The sequence below is a fragment of the Miniopterus schreibersii genome, assembly GCF_964146895.1.
Source record: "Miniopterus schreibersii genome assembly, chromosome: 4".
Classification (NCBI taxonomy): Eukaryota; Metazoa; Chordata; class Mammalia; order Chiroptera; family Miniopteridae; genus Miniopterus; species Miniopterus schreibersii.
The window spans coordinates 68,280,453-68,294,648 of NC_138105.1; the positions used below are offsets into that span (position 1 = coordinate 68,280,453).

Sequence of the window (14,196 nt, forward strand, 5' to 3'; positions counted from 1 at the left end):
GCGGGGGGAGCCCCTTAAGAGTCTCATAGAAGGAAAGCTGGCAGGCATTCCCGGTAGAGGGCACAGCCCAGCAGGACCTCCTGAGTGGAGCTGCACAATGTGGGGTGCATGCGGAAAGGACGCAGAAAGTAGGATGGGCTTCGGCCAGAGACCAGGGCATCCACTGCCTGCCCTTGACCTGAAACTGAACCCTCCAGGCTGGGGCTTTGCACACCAGAAGAAGATTCTTCAGAAGCTCCATAAATACTTAATCCAATTTCCATTCTATAAAAATATGATGACTATATTCAAAGCCGTAGTTTTAATATGTCAAGTTTTTAACACCCAAGAGACTGCTTCTGTATTAATTTTGTGCCACCAGGAGAGTTAGCTTTTGTGCAGAGCTTGGAATAAAGCTTCTCCAGCCAGTCTTGGTAGGCATCAGACTTTCTTGTGAAGGCGCAACTAAGCAGAAAGTACGCTGCACTTCATGGGTCTGTGCTCTGACTCATGGTGGGCCGGCAAGCGGACACACAGAGCCTGCCGGCAAGAGGAAACAACTGCTAGAAACCCTTTGGTGGGCAATTTGACAATATCTATAAAAAAATGTAAATGCGTACAGTAAGTCCTCAATATCATTGATAGGTTCTGGATTTCAAATGAAACTGCATATAATGGAACTAATTTTATCATAGGCTGATTGATATAAACAATAATTAAGTTTTTACAGCATCTCATCAATGTTAGAATGAAATGATGTTGAACAAAACAACATTATTCAAGGACCTGCTGTACCTTAAACCCAGCTATTCCACTTTTTGAAATTCAGGCTACGGAAGTGCCTGCACACAGGCTACGGAACAGAAATGTGCACACAAGGAGGGCTAGTGCAGGACTGTAACAGAAACGATTTGGAAACTTAAATATCCATCAATAAGGGGAAGGATAAGTTAGACACATACTATATAGGTGTTCCAAACAAAACATCAGCAAAGTAAAAACAAATATGCTCATTTCCTTTAACACATCTAAGATATTGTCAAATTTTTAAAAAGCAAGTTTTAGAATAGAATGTGTAGGATTTCATTTCTCTTAAAAAACAATTTGCATAAATAAACAAATCCATAAATACTCAGATATTGAAGGAAAAAACATTGAACCTAGAATTTTATATCCAGCCAAAGACATGTCCTTCAATGTCTTCAAAGGTATTGGCATGATAAAAAGACTCAAAAAAACAAGATAAATGAACAAACAAAACAGAAATAGCCCTAGCTGGTGTGGCTCAGTGGTTAGAGCATCGACCCTCGGACTGAACGGTCCCAGGTTCGATTCCGGCCAAGGGCATGTACCTTGGTTGCAGGCTCGCCCAGTGTGTGGGAGGCAACCAATCAATGTTTCTCTCTCTCTCTCTCCTTCACTCTCTCTGAAAAACAATGAAAAAAATATCCCCAGGGGAGGATAAATAAATAAAATAAAACTGGTTGCAAGGCTTGAAATTAAAAAACAACAAAAAACAGAAATAAACTCTTAGATACAGAAAACAAATTGACGGGCACCAGATGGGTGGGTGAAAAAGGTAAAGGGAATTAAGAGTACAAATTGCCAATTATAAAAACAGTCATGGGATGTAAAGCATAGGGAATATAGTCACTAACATTGTAATAACTATGTATGGTGTCAGATGGGCGCTAGGCTTACAGTGGTGATCACTTTGTGAGGTATATTACATGTCTAATCACTATGTTCTACGCTTGAAACTAATGTAGTATTGTATGTCAAGAGTAATTGAAAAAAATTTAATTAATAAAAAAGACCCTCAGACATACAAGGCCTCATAAACTTTGGCTGCACAGAGATCTCCTTTGTAAATGCCTTTCAAAGAAGCACCAAAATAAGACAAACAAACCTAGGAGATGCTGCAGAAGATGTGAGGGCTACGGCGATCAAGTAAACACCAGTTTTCTTTTAGTTGGTATTTGCCATAAGTCTTTTTCTAAGCTCTTTAGACCCAAGATAAAAAGCATCATTACAAACAGAGGAGGTTACCACATTAGGACAAAAAGTTCAACTCACTAACAAGATTGATCAGTTCTAAACATGGTATACACCTAAGCAAATAGCCTCCAAAAATCTGAAGCAACAGTTGGCAGCTACAAGGAGAAGCTGAAATTAATCATGGGAGGGGGGCAGGTGTAGTTTAAGTAGACAAAAAAGGTATATAAAAGTGGAGTACTTTTTTCTGTCCTTAATCTTGGGGTTCAACAATATGACTTGTTTTGGCCAATAAAATGTTAGCAGGTGGGAGGTGCCAAAAGACATGAGTGCTTAGGTGACTGGGCTTGCCTGCTGCTGTGTCTCTGCTTTTCCATAATATGAATGTGTCTGGATTAGCCCACATGTCCAGAAGGAGGGTGACAGACACATGGAGCAGAGCTAAGCCACTGTAGGGAGCCCAGGCTGGAGCAGCTGGCCAGCTCACCCAGGAGGACAAGGGATTCCTGTGTGAAGCCAATGAACTGGGGAGCTTGTTTGGGTTTGTTACACAGCGCTGTTGCAACTAGCAGCTAATCAATATACCTTTATGCTCAGAGATTCAATACACCTGAGAATCTGTATTTTAAATGAGGAAAATAAGTGATGCACAATTAGCTTATGGGAACAAAGGCCTTAATCTCTCCGTCATTTCTTCATCTGCTAAAGGCAGAAATAACTCTTACTTTTTAGGGTTATTGAGAGGATTAAGTATGTGAAGGCCACACAACCACTTACTTGCCTGGCCAACAGTGGGCCCCCTAAAATTGCAGTTTCTTTCCTGATCTTTGCTCCTGGAATCCACCACCCTACTTGGGAAAGCGGTGGAGGGAGTATTTGTGTCCTAAACTCCTGGCCGAAGGTCATTAGTCCACCCCCTTTTTGTGGAATTCTGCTCTAGCACTTACAGATATTCACTGGGAAGGCCAGTGAGATGATGAATTTGCAGGGGACCACCTGGGGCACTTCGGAGTTGAAAGTGCTGGCACGCCCATCTGGGGACCTGCTACTGCTGTACTGCTGGTCAGACTCTGACTCCTGGGCCTTGGCACTCAGGCACTCCTCCACTTGGCACTCGCTCATGGACTGGCAAAAGTTGCTCAAGGCGCCCATGGGCTCCATGCTCTCCACGTCTTCATCCTCCCAGTCCCAGGCATGCAGCGACATGCTGCAGAGCTCCCCTCCTCGCCCAGCACTCCTGGCTGGAAGAAAAGAAAGGTGCTTCTGTCATCACCCTCGGCCCCCAGGAGGCCAGCCTGGCCTCTTTCAGGAACAAACACCATCCTCCCTCCTCCCTTCCCTTGTCCTGTCTGAGTTGCATGGCCGAGGCCTCAGACACTGCCTGGCGTACAGCAGGCACTCTCACTAAAGTTAGACAACGAGTGGAGGAACCGCAGAGAATGGTCCTGGCGGTAATTCTGATGCTAAGCAGCACCAGTTTCTCCAACTCTGGCCCAGCGCCAGCTGCGTTAATTTGGCGGTTCTGGAATGCCTACATCAGGGGAGCAGACCCCCACCCCCACCCCCAGGCTTTCCACTCAGGGAGGCCTGGGGAGCGCCGCAAGCCAGGCTAAAGGACAGCCCGTGCAAATGCCCGGCAGGCAAAGGAGGGTGAGGACCCTCAGGCGAGACACAAACGGGCTTTGAGCGCGGGGATCCGGGCAGACGCAGCTGACCCCGGCTAACGTTCAGCAGAGGGTGCGGCGTGGGGCCGCGGTGGAGGCGGGTGGGAAACAGGCTCCTCCAGGCGCCCACGGTACCTGCGGGCGGACGCGGGACGGCAGCCGGCTCGTCCGGGTTCCAGGCTGGGGCGTGTCAGCTCCCACGGCCACTGCGCAGCCGCCGGGGAGGAGGCCGGCGGCGCCGGCCGGTCCGTTGTGTTTGACAGTTGCTAAGAAACGAGTGGCTACGCTGGGGGGCGGGGCGGGCTCCCCCGGGGGCGGGGCTTCCTGCCTCAGCCTCTGGTCTCCTGAACAAAACCTGGCAAAGGGCGAATCCAGATTCGGACACCAGCAGCCTTAGGAATCTCACATCTCTGTTGCTACCCCATCTCCGGTGCCAGTGCCCTTCTTTCTCTGCTTCACCTCTGACCCCCCCCGCCCCCATTGTGGGCCTCTCCCACCTTCCTCATGGATGCTCTTCTCACCCCACTTGAGCTCCAGCACCCCGACGCAGGCCACCCTCTGTGTGAATGCCTTTCTCAAACTGACGCCAGATAAAATACAGGATGTTCAATTAAATTTGAATTTCAGATAAACTACAAATAATCCAGGCAGGATTCTCAAATCAAATTTTTAAGTACATTTGTACTTAAAAATTATTGTTTACCTGAAATTCAAATATGACTGGGTGTCATGTATTTTGTTATGTTTTTCTTAGTCACTGAGCCATGCCTACCATATTGATCCCTAGGGAATCCTAAGTGGTTCAAAGAACCCCAAATGGCAGGGCAGGGACTCCTGGTTGTGCACACCAGAGACTTTACCCAGTTTTGGAGTCCATTGACTCCCCAAACACTTGTTTCCTTTCACCAGCTAGGTGTTTCAGGAGGCTGATGCCTTGAGCGAGAAAGCAGGGAGAGTCCCTGAGTTAAAGAACTCTTGGCAGCTGCTGGGAAGTTTCTGCAGTCCCTGCCATGGGATCAGTCTGCTATGAGCTGCTGGGAACCCAGCCCAGACCCTCTGGGACTTACCAAGGTCCACTTATCCTGGCTGACTTACCAAAACTGTGACCAAAACCCAAGTTCAGCTGTTTGCAGCCTCGAAAACCAAATTCATGAGACAGATGTTGATGAAAAAGGAAAGTGGTTTATTCAAGTGCTGGACAACTGAGACGATGGGGGGCTCTTGTCACAAAGCCCATCTCAACATCTCAGTGCAGGCAGGGGTTTTTATAAGGAGGGAGAGGGAAAGCAGTACAAAGAAATCAAGAGGAAAGGTTTGAAAAGTTCTCTACATGCAGTCCAGTCCAGTCCATTCCAATAAGGACCTTGAAACTGGTCAAGTGGTGGTCTGGTGTGTGTCATCCTGGTTCTACAGTTGAAGTTCAGCAAATCTCCTGGAACTGGGATAACTGAAGGCCAGAGTCTGTATCTTCTGAAGTTAGTTCCTAGGACTTTTTTTGTTAATTCTCACCCAGGGATATTTTTTCTATTGATTTTTAGAGAGAGTGGAAAGGAGGTACAGAGAGGGAAGAGGGAGAGAAAAAGAGAGAGAGAGAGAGAAACATCGATTTGAGAGAGACAAATGAATTGGTTGTCTCCCACACATGCTCCAACTGGGGCGGGGATCAAATCTGCAACCCAAGTATGTGCCTTGAAAAAGGAAAGTGGTTTATTCAAGTGTCAGACAACTGAGAAGATAGGTGTGCTCAGTAGACACCTGAGGGCTTTTAGCACTGGGCAGCTTCTGCTGTAAAATGAGCAATAGCTCCCCCTCCTTTCCTTAGAAAACTCTCTTAAAGCCAATGACGAAAGGAGCTTACAAAAATCTTGGTGATGTCCTACAAAGCCAGAAACAAAGTTTGTTTTTTAAAGATAATTCCTACCATTACTCTATGCTTAGGTGCCATATAATTGAGGAAAACTCATTTTAACGATGTAGATAAAAATCAGAACTTACCAATAAATTGCCCCTGGGTTGTGCTTATTTGTATCCAACCCCTCTAGACCTTAATATTTTTACTACCAATATGGAGAACATGGGTGCAAATGCCAGAGTTCTCAGGAGAAAGAGTGGCTTCTGGCATGGAGAAGAGGCACAGGTGAGGAATGTCCCAATAAGATAGGTTTCAGTTTTCCTTATTGAACTTTTTGCATAGGCTTAGGAATAGACTTGTAATGAGGGAAGAAGTCAAATTCATTTCCTCTTATGGTAACTAGGCAACCATATCATGTACTTTACAAATTATGTATTTGAAGAAACGACACCATGGAATGAATCAAAATTAAAATATTGGAAAAGATACAGAAAGTAAATGGGTCTCTTCTGAGAAATGAAAACCCCAAGCAAAGGTATAAGATCTGAATTTGTACTGGTCACATGGTATGAAATTATGAAGCCTAGATATTAGTATAAAAATGGGTCTCAAATGGGATGGAATTCCCAAGAGCTGTGACAGAAGCAAATGTAAAATCTCTCTTGGGTACACTTTTATGAGTCAAGGCGCATGGAACATCTAAGAAACCAATGCACCTTGCTAAAACTGTGCTCACAATTAAAAATTATAGACTGCACAAGAAAACGATCCACTGTGAGATAGAGTCAGGACACAATAAATTGGAAAATTAGCACCCCAAGAACTTGAGATGATAGAGACTAAAATAATCAAGAGACCATAAAATAAGAAAACACAGAAGGAATAGGTTGCTTAGTAAAAGAAAGAGGTGTTAGAGTGTGACATAAATAGACATAGTCCTACAACTCACTAATTTATAATGGATTCAAATTGAAACAAAAAAATCCAGGTAAGTTTCAAATTTTTTGATTGTTATTACTTTGGAATGAATTACCTGTAGGGATTATGGAAACTGAATTATGTGATCCTCATAAGATTATATTTAAAACCACCTGATGGATTTCTTTTAGATCATAAATGCATAAACTTTTTGTTGATTTTTGAGCTGCTATATGAATAAATTTTTCCATCAAAATGTTTTTCTAGTTTTTAACTTTTTTCTAATTATAAAAGGATTACCTCTTTATTATTTGAGACAAATTCTGAAATACAAAGAAGAAAAAAATATCAATAGTCTCACTACTGTGAAAGATGATTAACATTTTAGTATATTCCCTTCCAGTTCTTGCTGTACAATGTGTGTTTTTGGAGGTGAACTTATACTGCAATACAATGTAGTATACCCTTTATTTTATAAATTTAACATTTTGTCATAATTATTTCCTCATAACATTAAAACTTGTTATAGATAAAATTTAACTCATTACATAATATTCCTCATGGATATACCATTTATTTCATATTGCATATTGAGATTGCTTTAATTTTTTACTCATAACTATGTAGTAAATATTTCTGCATAAATTTTTATAGGGTTGGTTATGTCCTTAGGCTATATCTAGGATTTTTATTTTTAGTTTTTTTAATTAAATTTATTGAGGTGGTGTTGGTTAATAGGATCATATAGGTTTCAAGTGTACATTTCTGTGATACGTGATCTGTATATTGCATTGTGTGCCCACCACCCAAAGTCAAATCATTTTTTGTCACCATATATTTGGCCCCCTTTACCCTTTACTACCCCCAACCCCTTCCCTCTGGTAACCACCATACTGTTATCTGTGTCTGCTTTCTTGTATACTAACAACAAAACTTCAGAAAAAGAGATGGAAAAGAAGTTCCTTTTGCAATTGCAACCAAAAGAATAAAATACCTAGGAATAAACTTAACAAAGGATGTGAAAGGCTTATACTGAAAACTACAAAGCATTACTAAAAGATTGAAAAAGACACAATGAAATGGAAAGATAATTCATGTTCATGGACTAGAAGAATCAATACAGTTAAAATGGTCATAGTACCCAAAGCAATATACAGAGTTAATGCAATCCCCATCAAAATCCCAATGTCATTTTTTAAAGAAACAGAACAAAATATCATCAGATTTGCATGGAGCCATGAAAGACCCTGAATAGCCAAAGCAACCCTGAGAAAAAGAATGAAGCAGGAGCTATCACCCTACATGACTTCAAGTTGTACTACAGAGCTACTATAATCAAAACAGCATGGTATTGGCAGAAAAACAGACAAACAGAATTGAGAGCCCAGAAATAAAACCACAGGTATATGGGCAGATAATTTTCATTAAAGGAGCCAGAAACACTCAATGGAGAAAAGAAAGCCTCTTCAATAAACGATGCTGGGAAACTTAGCACATACAAAAGAATAAAACATGGGTGGACCTGAAGAGTATTATGCTAAGTGAAATAAGCCAGTCAGAGAAAGACAAATACCATATGATCTCACTCATATGTGGAATCTAATGAACAAAATAAACTGATGAACAAAATAGAAACAGAGGCATGGATACATGGAACAGACTGACAGTTGTCAGAGGGGAGCAGGGAGGGGGGACTGGACAAAAGAAGGTGAAGGGATTAGCCGAAGAACACATATGCATAACCCATTGACACAGATAAGAGTGTGGTGATGGCCAGAGGGAAGGGGGGATGGGTGGAGGGGGGCAAGGGGGTGGGGAATGGGGACATCTATAAAAGCGTCAGTGATAAAAAGAAAGTAAAAAAAAGTTACCATTTAATCCTTGTTAAGTGTATAATTCAGTGGCACTAAATATATTTAAAATTCTGTGCAACCATCACCACTATCCATTTCCAGAACTTTTTCATCATGCTATTATTTTTCTTATTTGTAGTGTCATTTTTAAAATGAAAAAAAAAAGATTTTATATGTACCCATCTAGTTACTCTTTCTAGTGATCTTCGTTCTCTCAAGTAGTATCAGATTTCTTTTGGTACCATCATTCTTCTGTGGGAGGGACTTCTTTTCACATTTTTTGTAGTGCAGCTTTGCAGGGGGTGAGTATTTTCAGGTTTTATAGAACAGAAAAGTCTGTTTCATGAAAAGATTTCGATGTTGACAGTATTTTTCTTTCAGCCCTTTATAGGTGTTGCTCCACTGTCATCTTTTTGGTTAATATTTTAAAAAGTATTTTTTGTCACCATCCACACTACATCCCCCATTTCCTCCTCCCCCACCCTGCTTTGGGGACTCCAATTATATGTATATTATGCTGCTCAAAGTTGTCCCATAGCTCACTGATGCTCTGTTATTTTTTGTCTTCTTCCTTATTTTGTGTAGTTTATATTGTTACGTATTTAAATTCACTAATCTTTTCTATGATATTTAGTCTACTGTTAATCCCACTCAGTGTTTTCATCAGAGTTCTTTCATCTCTGGAAGTTTGACTCATGACTTTTTATTTCTTTCATCTCACCTTAGCATGCCCATACTTTCTTTTATGGTTATAATAACTCTTTTAATGTCCCTGTCTACTATCATTTCTGGGTCATGTTCAATTGATTTGATTTTTCTTCTCATTATAGATAATATTTTCCTGCTTCTTTATGTGCCTGGTAGTTTTTGTGTGTTTTTTTAAATCTTCAGCGAGGATATTTTTTCCATTGCTTTTCAGAGAGAGTGGAAGGGGGAGAGAGACAAACATCAATGTGAGAGACACACATGGAATGGTTGCCTCCCTCACGTGCTCTGACCGGGGCTGGGAATCAAGCCCGCAACCGAGGTACGTGCCCTTGACCAGAATCAAACCCTGAATCCTTCAGTCCACAGGCTGACGCTCTAACCACTGAGCAAAACCAGCTAGGGCAATTGGATGCCAGACATTGTGAATTTCACATTATTGGTGCTGGTATTTGTGTGTGTGTGTGTTTAATATGTTAAGTTTTGTTCTAGGTCAGATATTTTCAACTGGTGTGACGCAAAAAATTTTAAAACATGCAATACCTGACTATTTAGTCAGGGGCACTGATCTCTTTTCCTTTAGATTGTCAAATAAAAAAATGGCAACAGCCAACAGACCAATAGCTGTTTGGGGTGCAAGAATCAAAATTATACCTATTATTTTTGTTAGACAGGAAAATCTATTTTGGGGGTGCCGCAGAATTTTTGTAATTAGTGTGTGTGTGCCATGAGATGGAAAAGGTTGAAAATTGTTGCTCTGTATTTTAGCTGTAATTCCAGGTTTCCTGGGAAGAGGTGAGTGTAATGGCCACCTGCTCTGCTGCCACCTTGGATGTCCACCTCAGAGAACTATTTTTAAAAGAGGGGGGTGTTTCTATGCAAATACAAGGTGTTCCCTTAAAGTCTCAGTGCAATTTTAAGCTTTGGCCCTTGTAGAAGTATAAATGTTACAGACTTACAAAACATCACTTGAAAGTTTAAATTTCTTTTGGACTTACTTAATTTTATAAATTTTAAATATTAAGCCGTTAATTTTAATTGTTTGTTTCAGCCCCCTCTTGAAAGTGGCAATATTGCCTGAAACAAAAAAGCTTACTATTTAAATTTTAATATTTTTTAGCCAATTGTAGTTGAAATAATATATTTAATATTTAAAACTGAATTTTTTGTTTTAGCCAATGAGGGCTGAGCCAGTCTTTGCCATTTTCAAAAGGGGGCTGACACAGAAAAATTTAAAGCTTAATATTTACAACCTACAAAACTAAGTAAGTTTAAGAGATATTTAAATTTTTAAATGGTGTTTTATAAATTTATAGCATTTATACTTTTGCAGGGGTGCCCTGGAGGGCCCAAGCACACAATATGAAAACTTAAAATTGCAGTAAGACATGTGGACACCTCTTTTTATTATTTTTTATTTTTTTGTTAATCTTCACCTGAGGATATTTTTTCCATTGATTTCTAGAGAGAGTGGAAGGGAGGGAGGGGGAGAGGGAGAGAAAGTGAGAGAGAAATGTCAATGTGAGAGAGAGACATCGATGGTTGCCTCCCCCACCCCCCAACTGGGGCTGGGGATCCAGCCTGCAACTCAGGTATGCGCCCTTGACGGGAAATTGAACCTGGGACCTGTCAGTCCGAAGTCCCATGCTCTAACCTCTGAGTCACACCGGCCAGGCCCTCTTGTTTCTTTAACTGCTTGTTACCACGGCTTTTTGAGCAGAAGAGGTGATAGTTCTATAGTTTTTGGAGATGAGGGTCTCATGATGCTATAACCCCTCATTTCTTAAGAGAGCATGGCTTTGGTCCATTGCATGCCAATAAAATTTTCAGCACTAAGAGATCTTTCTATAGTGGATCTGCACAGGTCTTTTTCTTTACAGCATCTGGAAATAGCCTAGGAAAGGAAACCAATATAAAAAGGGTACAATTTAAAAAAAAAGTTCCAACCTTTAAAAAAGGCATCACTGCTCAGTCACACATCCCCACTCCTTATACAGTGTATACTTACTGCCCCTTTGGGTAGATGAGGTCTACAGGGCCAGGTTCTGCTAATTCACTAGGGTAAGTCCCTTCATTAAGGGCTATAATTAGACTGCCAGAGCAAGGGGATTTAGAATTATTTAAATTTTGGGTTCCCAAAGATGTCAAGGGCATGAAGGGCTCCTAACAACAATATCATCTGTTGCCTTTACATTTGTTCCTTAAACATAATAAACATGCACTTGGGCAAAATCAGTATCTAGTCAGCTACTCAAATTCTGTCCCATCTTCATTAGTTATTACACACTCTCAGCAAACTTTAATGAAGCAGGCATGCCCTGCACTTTATTGGAAGGTAGGAAAGATCTAATGACTAAAGATCTAATAGTTCCCCATGAGGAACTAATTCACGTGCACGTTAATTATGGTAGAAACATCTTATTGTAAAGCACCACCAGGTACCACAGAAAGCGTCCATTTTACAAGTGTCCATTCCAGTTGCTGTGGTCTCACCAGGAGACATAAGCCATGAATATTACTTTATCTCATGTGCTTTACCATTTCCATTAAAACCCCGTGTACTTTCTACACCCAGGATTCAAAACCTCACACTGCACGCTCTAAATATAGGGCCCCCGGGTTAGACACTAATGTTCTGTCCAATAAACCCGTGGGGCTGAGCTGTGATAAATATAGAAAAGACACAAATTTGCAAACTGAGTTAAGAGTGAGAAGTGGAAAATGTACAGTTATAAGAAAGGGTAGGGGGCCACATGGAAAACCATTAACAGATGAAATGTCATTTAAAATATTCAGAATCATGGTCACAAAAGAGATCTAGAATTTTTTAATAATGTGGGATCCTTGTATAAACCATAAAAGGCACCAGAAATATGATACAAAAGGGTTAATAAGCTCTTCTTTAATGTGTTAATTTTAAAAGACTTTCCATTTTCCTAACCATTGCTTAATATAATTTATGAACAGATGTTGGCTTAGGTGACTGAGGAAAACCCCACTTAGTGACTCCACAGCCTTACCTCTGGGTTCTGTGCTCTTTCTTTGCAAAGAGGTTCAAACAGAACAAGCAGGTTGTTTTCATGGGCTAAGGACCGAAGGTCAAAGTAATATCTGGCATACATACTGGCAGGAATATTAATATTAAAGTGAATTAAATGTAAAAAATACATTTCTATCTCATTCCTGGGGAAGGCAGAGGAGACAAAACCAACACAGAACAAGTTTAGTCAAGCAGGCTTTCTTCAAAATATCCCGAGCTACTAGGATGGCCCTACATTTTGTTTTGAAACAAATAAAGGCCACCCAGCTGTATTAGCACCCCAATGTTCAAACGAGGTGCGGCTGTCTGTGGTTTTTCCTGCAGCCCAGCCTTTGAGTTTGGAGGAGGGGAGGCGGTTACGGCCCTCTGCTGCTCCTGTGCTGCTGACCTGGGCCCGTTGGTCTGAGTCCCATCAGTGCACATGCTCCTCACTCACTCACGAGGCCTCACTATCGAGTTGGATGAAAGGAAGATGTTTGCTGTTCTTAGCTCTGAAGAGCCTGTGGACATCTCACCAGGCCGACAGGAGGCAGGGGAGTATTGAAGCAGAGACGCGCCAACAGAATAAGTGGGCGCATCCCCATGGCAACAAATGGATCCATCCTGAGCCACCACTATTCTCTCTGAGGGGACAACAGTCCGGAGGCAACAAGGATTCATTGCAAATAAATAAGTAAATAAATAAGGCACATTCTATGGGAAAGGGAACCGTCCTTTGCCCCAGGGCATGGGACTATGTCAGAGTACATCACAGAGGTTTCTGTTCACCTTAATCCTACCGGGGTGAGAAATTGTCACTATGACAGGCCAGGATGCACTGTTTAAACTGTGGAAGGCAGAAAGATTCAAGATAGATGCCCTGGCTGCACTACACCCACTTTACGACATGACCTCTGATAGAGCCCTGGAGTCAAACGCAAACAGTGTTCTCCCATGTTGGGAATGCCCTCCCGAGATGCTCAGCATCCCCTGCCCCTGCCAGACACAATGGGAACATACCCGCAAGTAGCCTCATTTCAGTTGTGCACATGCACTCTGGTAATTCTGACTGAGTCTCATCTAGAGTAATGGGAAAGGTACCAAAAACAAACTCTTGCCACTGCCTGTCACCATCTTGATCTTCCTATGCTGTTCAATATAATCAAGAGGTGTTCTCACATGTTCCTAAGTGCCACCCACAAAGACATTCTCATTGTCAACCGGGCACTTTGAGAGTCTGCTGCAAATATCTCTTCGGCTCGTCCTGCCTACCACCCTAGAGCCCTCCACAGCAGTCGGTGTGGCCAGATCGAAAGCCCCCGTTAACTTTGGAGCTTTGCTCTCATATAGCATGCCACCTGTGGAGCGCTCCTTCATGGTCAACCTACAGCCCCCACACCGCCCTGCTGTGCTTGCTCAGTGCCCCAGGAAACTCGAATGGAATGGAAAGAAGTATGCAATTTAACGCCTATTTCAGTTCTCTACAATGAAATCTTTCAAAATATTTTTAAACATGTAAACTTTAGGGGGGCAAAAGAGGTCCTGGGGAATGGTTAGGCAGTTTACCAAAGCCTGACAAACTCACATGTCCTTGGCTGTAATGATGTTATCGATGAGCTGGCAGTAGTCCACATCCCACAGAGCCTGATTGTCCCAAAACTCGTAGGCAAGAATAGCAGCTCCCAAAAGAATTCTTTTCCAGTTAGTGGGACAAATGTCAGTATTTGTATAGGTCAAAAGCCTTTCCAAGTAAACCTGCAAAAGTAGAGCACTGGTCTTTGATTTTAGTCCAGTGTAAGTGCTGTGGTAAGGACTGTTAGAAATGACAGCTTTCACCCATTTTTGAATGAAATTTTTTTTTTTTTTTTTGGTTAATCCTCACCTGAGGATGTTTTTTCCATTGATTTTTAGAGAGAGTGGAAGTGAGGGAGGGGGAGAGAGAGAAACACATTGATGTGGGAGAGACACATCAATTGGTTGCCTCCTACACATGCCTGACCGAGCAGGGATTGAACCTGCAACTCAGGTACATGATCTTGACCAGGAATCGAACCCACAACCCTTTGGTGTGCAGATCAATGCTCTAACCACCGAGCCACGTCGGCGAGGGTGAAATTCCTTTTATACTTAGGTTCTACAGAAACTGCTTGGCCAGCTAAAGCCGGGGGCCAAGTCATAGGTGCAAATCAGATACTTCTGTTGCCTACTTTG

At 42.0% G+C, this 14,196-nt stretch overlaps 1 protein-coding gene across 1 annotated transcript in view; it reads right to left on the bottom strand.

The window, feature by feature from the left end:
* The window catches only part of CFAP92 (cilia and flagella associated protein 92 (putative)), a 33,296-nt gene extending 29,442 nt beyond the window's left edge, over positions 1 to 3,854 (bottom strand). Inside the window, exons 1-2 of the mRNA XM_081135453.1 lie at positions 3,774 to 3,854; positions 2,922 to 3,215 (exon numbers count right to left, since the gene is read on the bottom strand). Of these exons, the coding sequence (XP_080991579.1) occupies positions 2,922 to 3,180 (259 nt within the window). The 5' untranslated portion in view covers positions 3,181 to 3,215; positions 3,774 to 3,854. The remainder of the gene's footprint in view (positions 1 to 2,921; positions 3,216 to 3,773) is intronic.
* Positions 3,855 to 14,196: the final 10,342 nt, after the last annotated feature.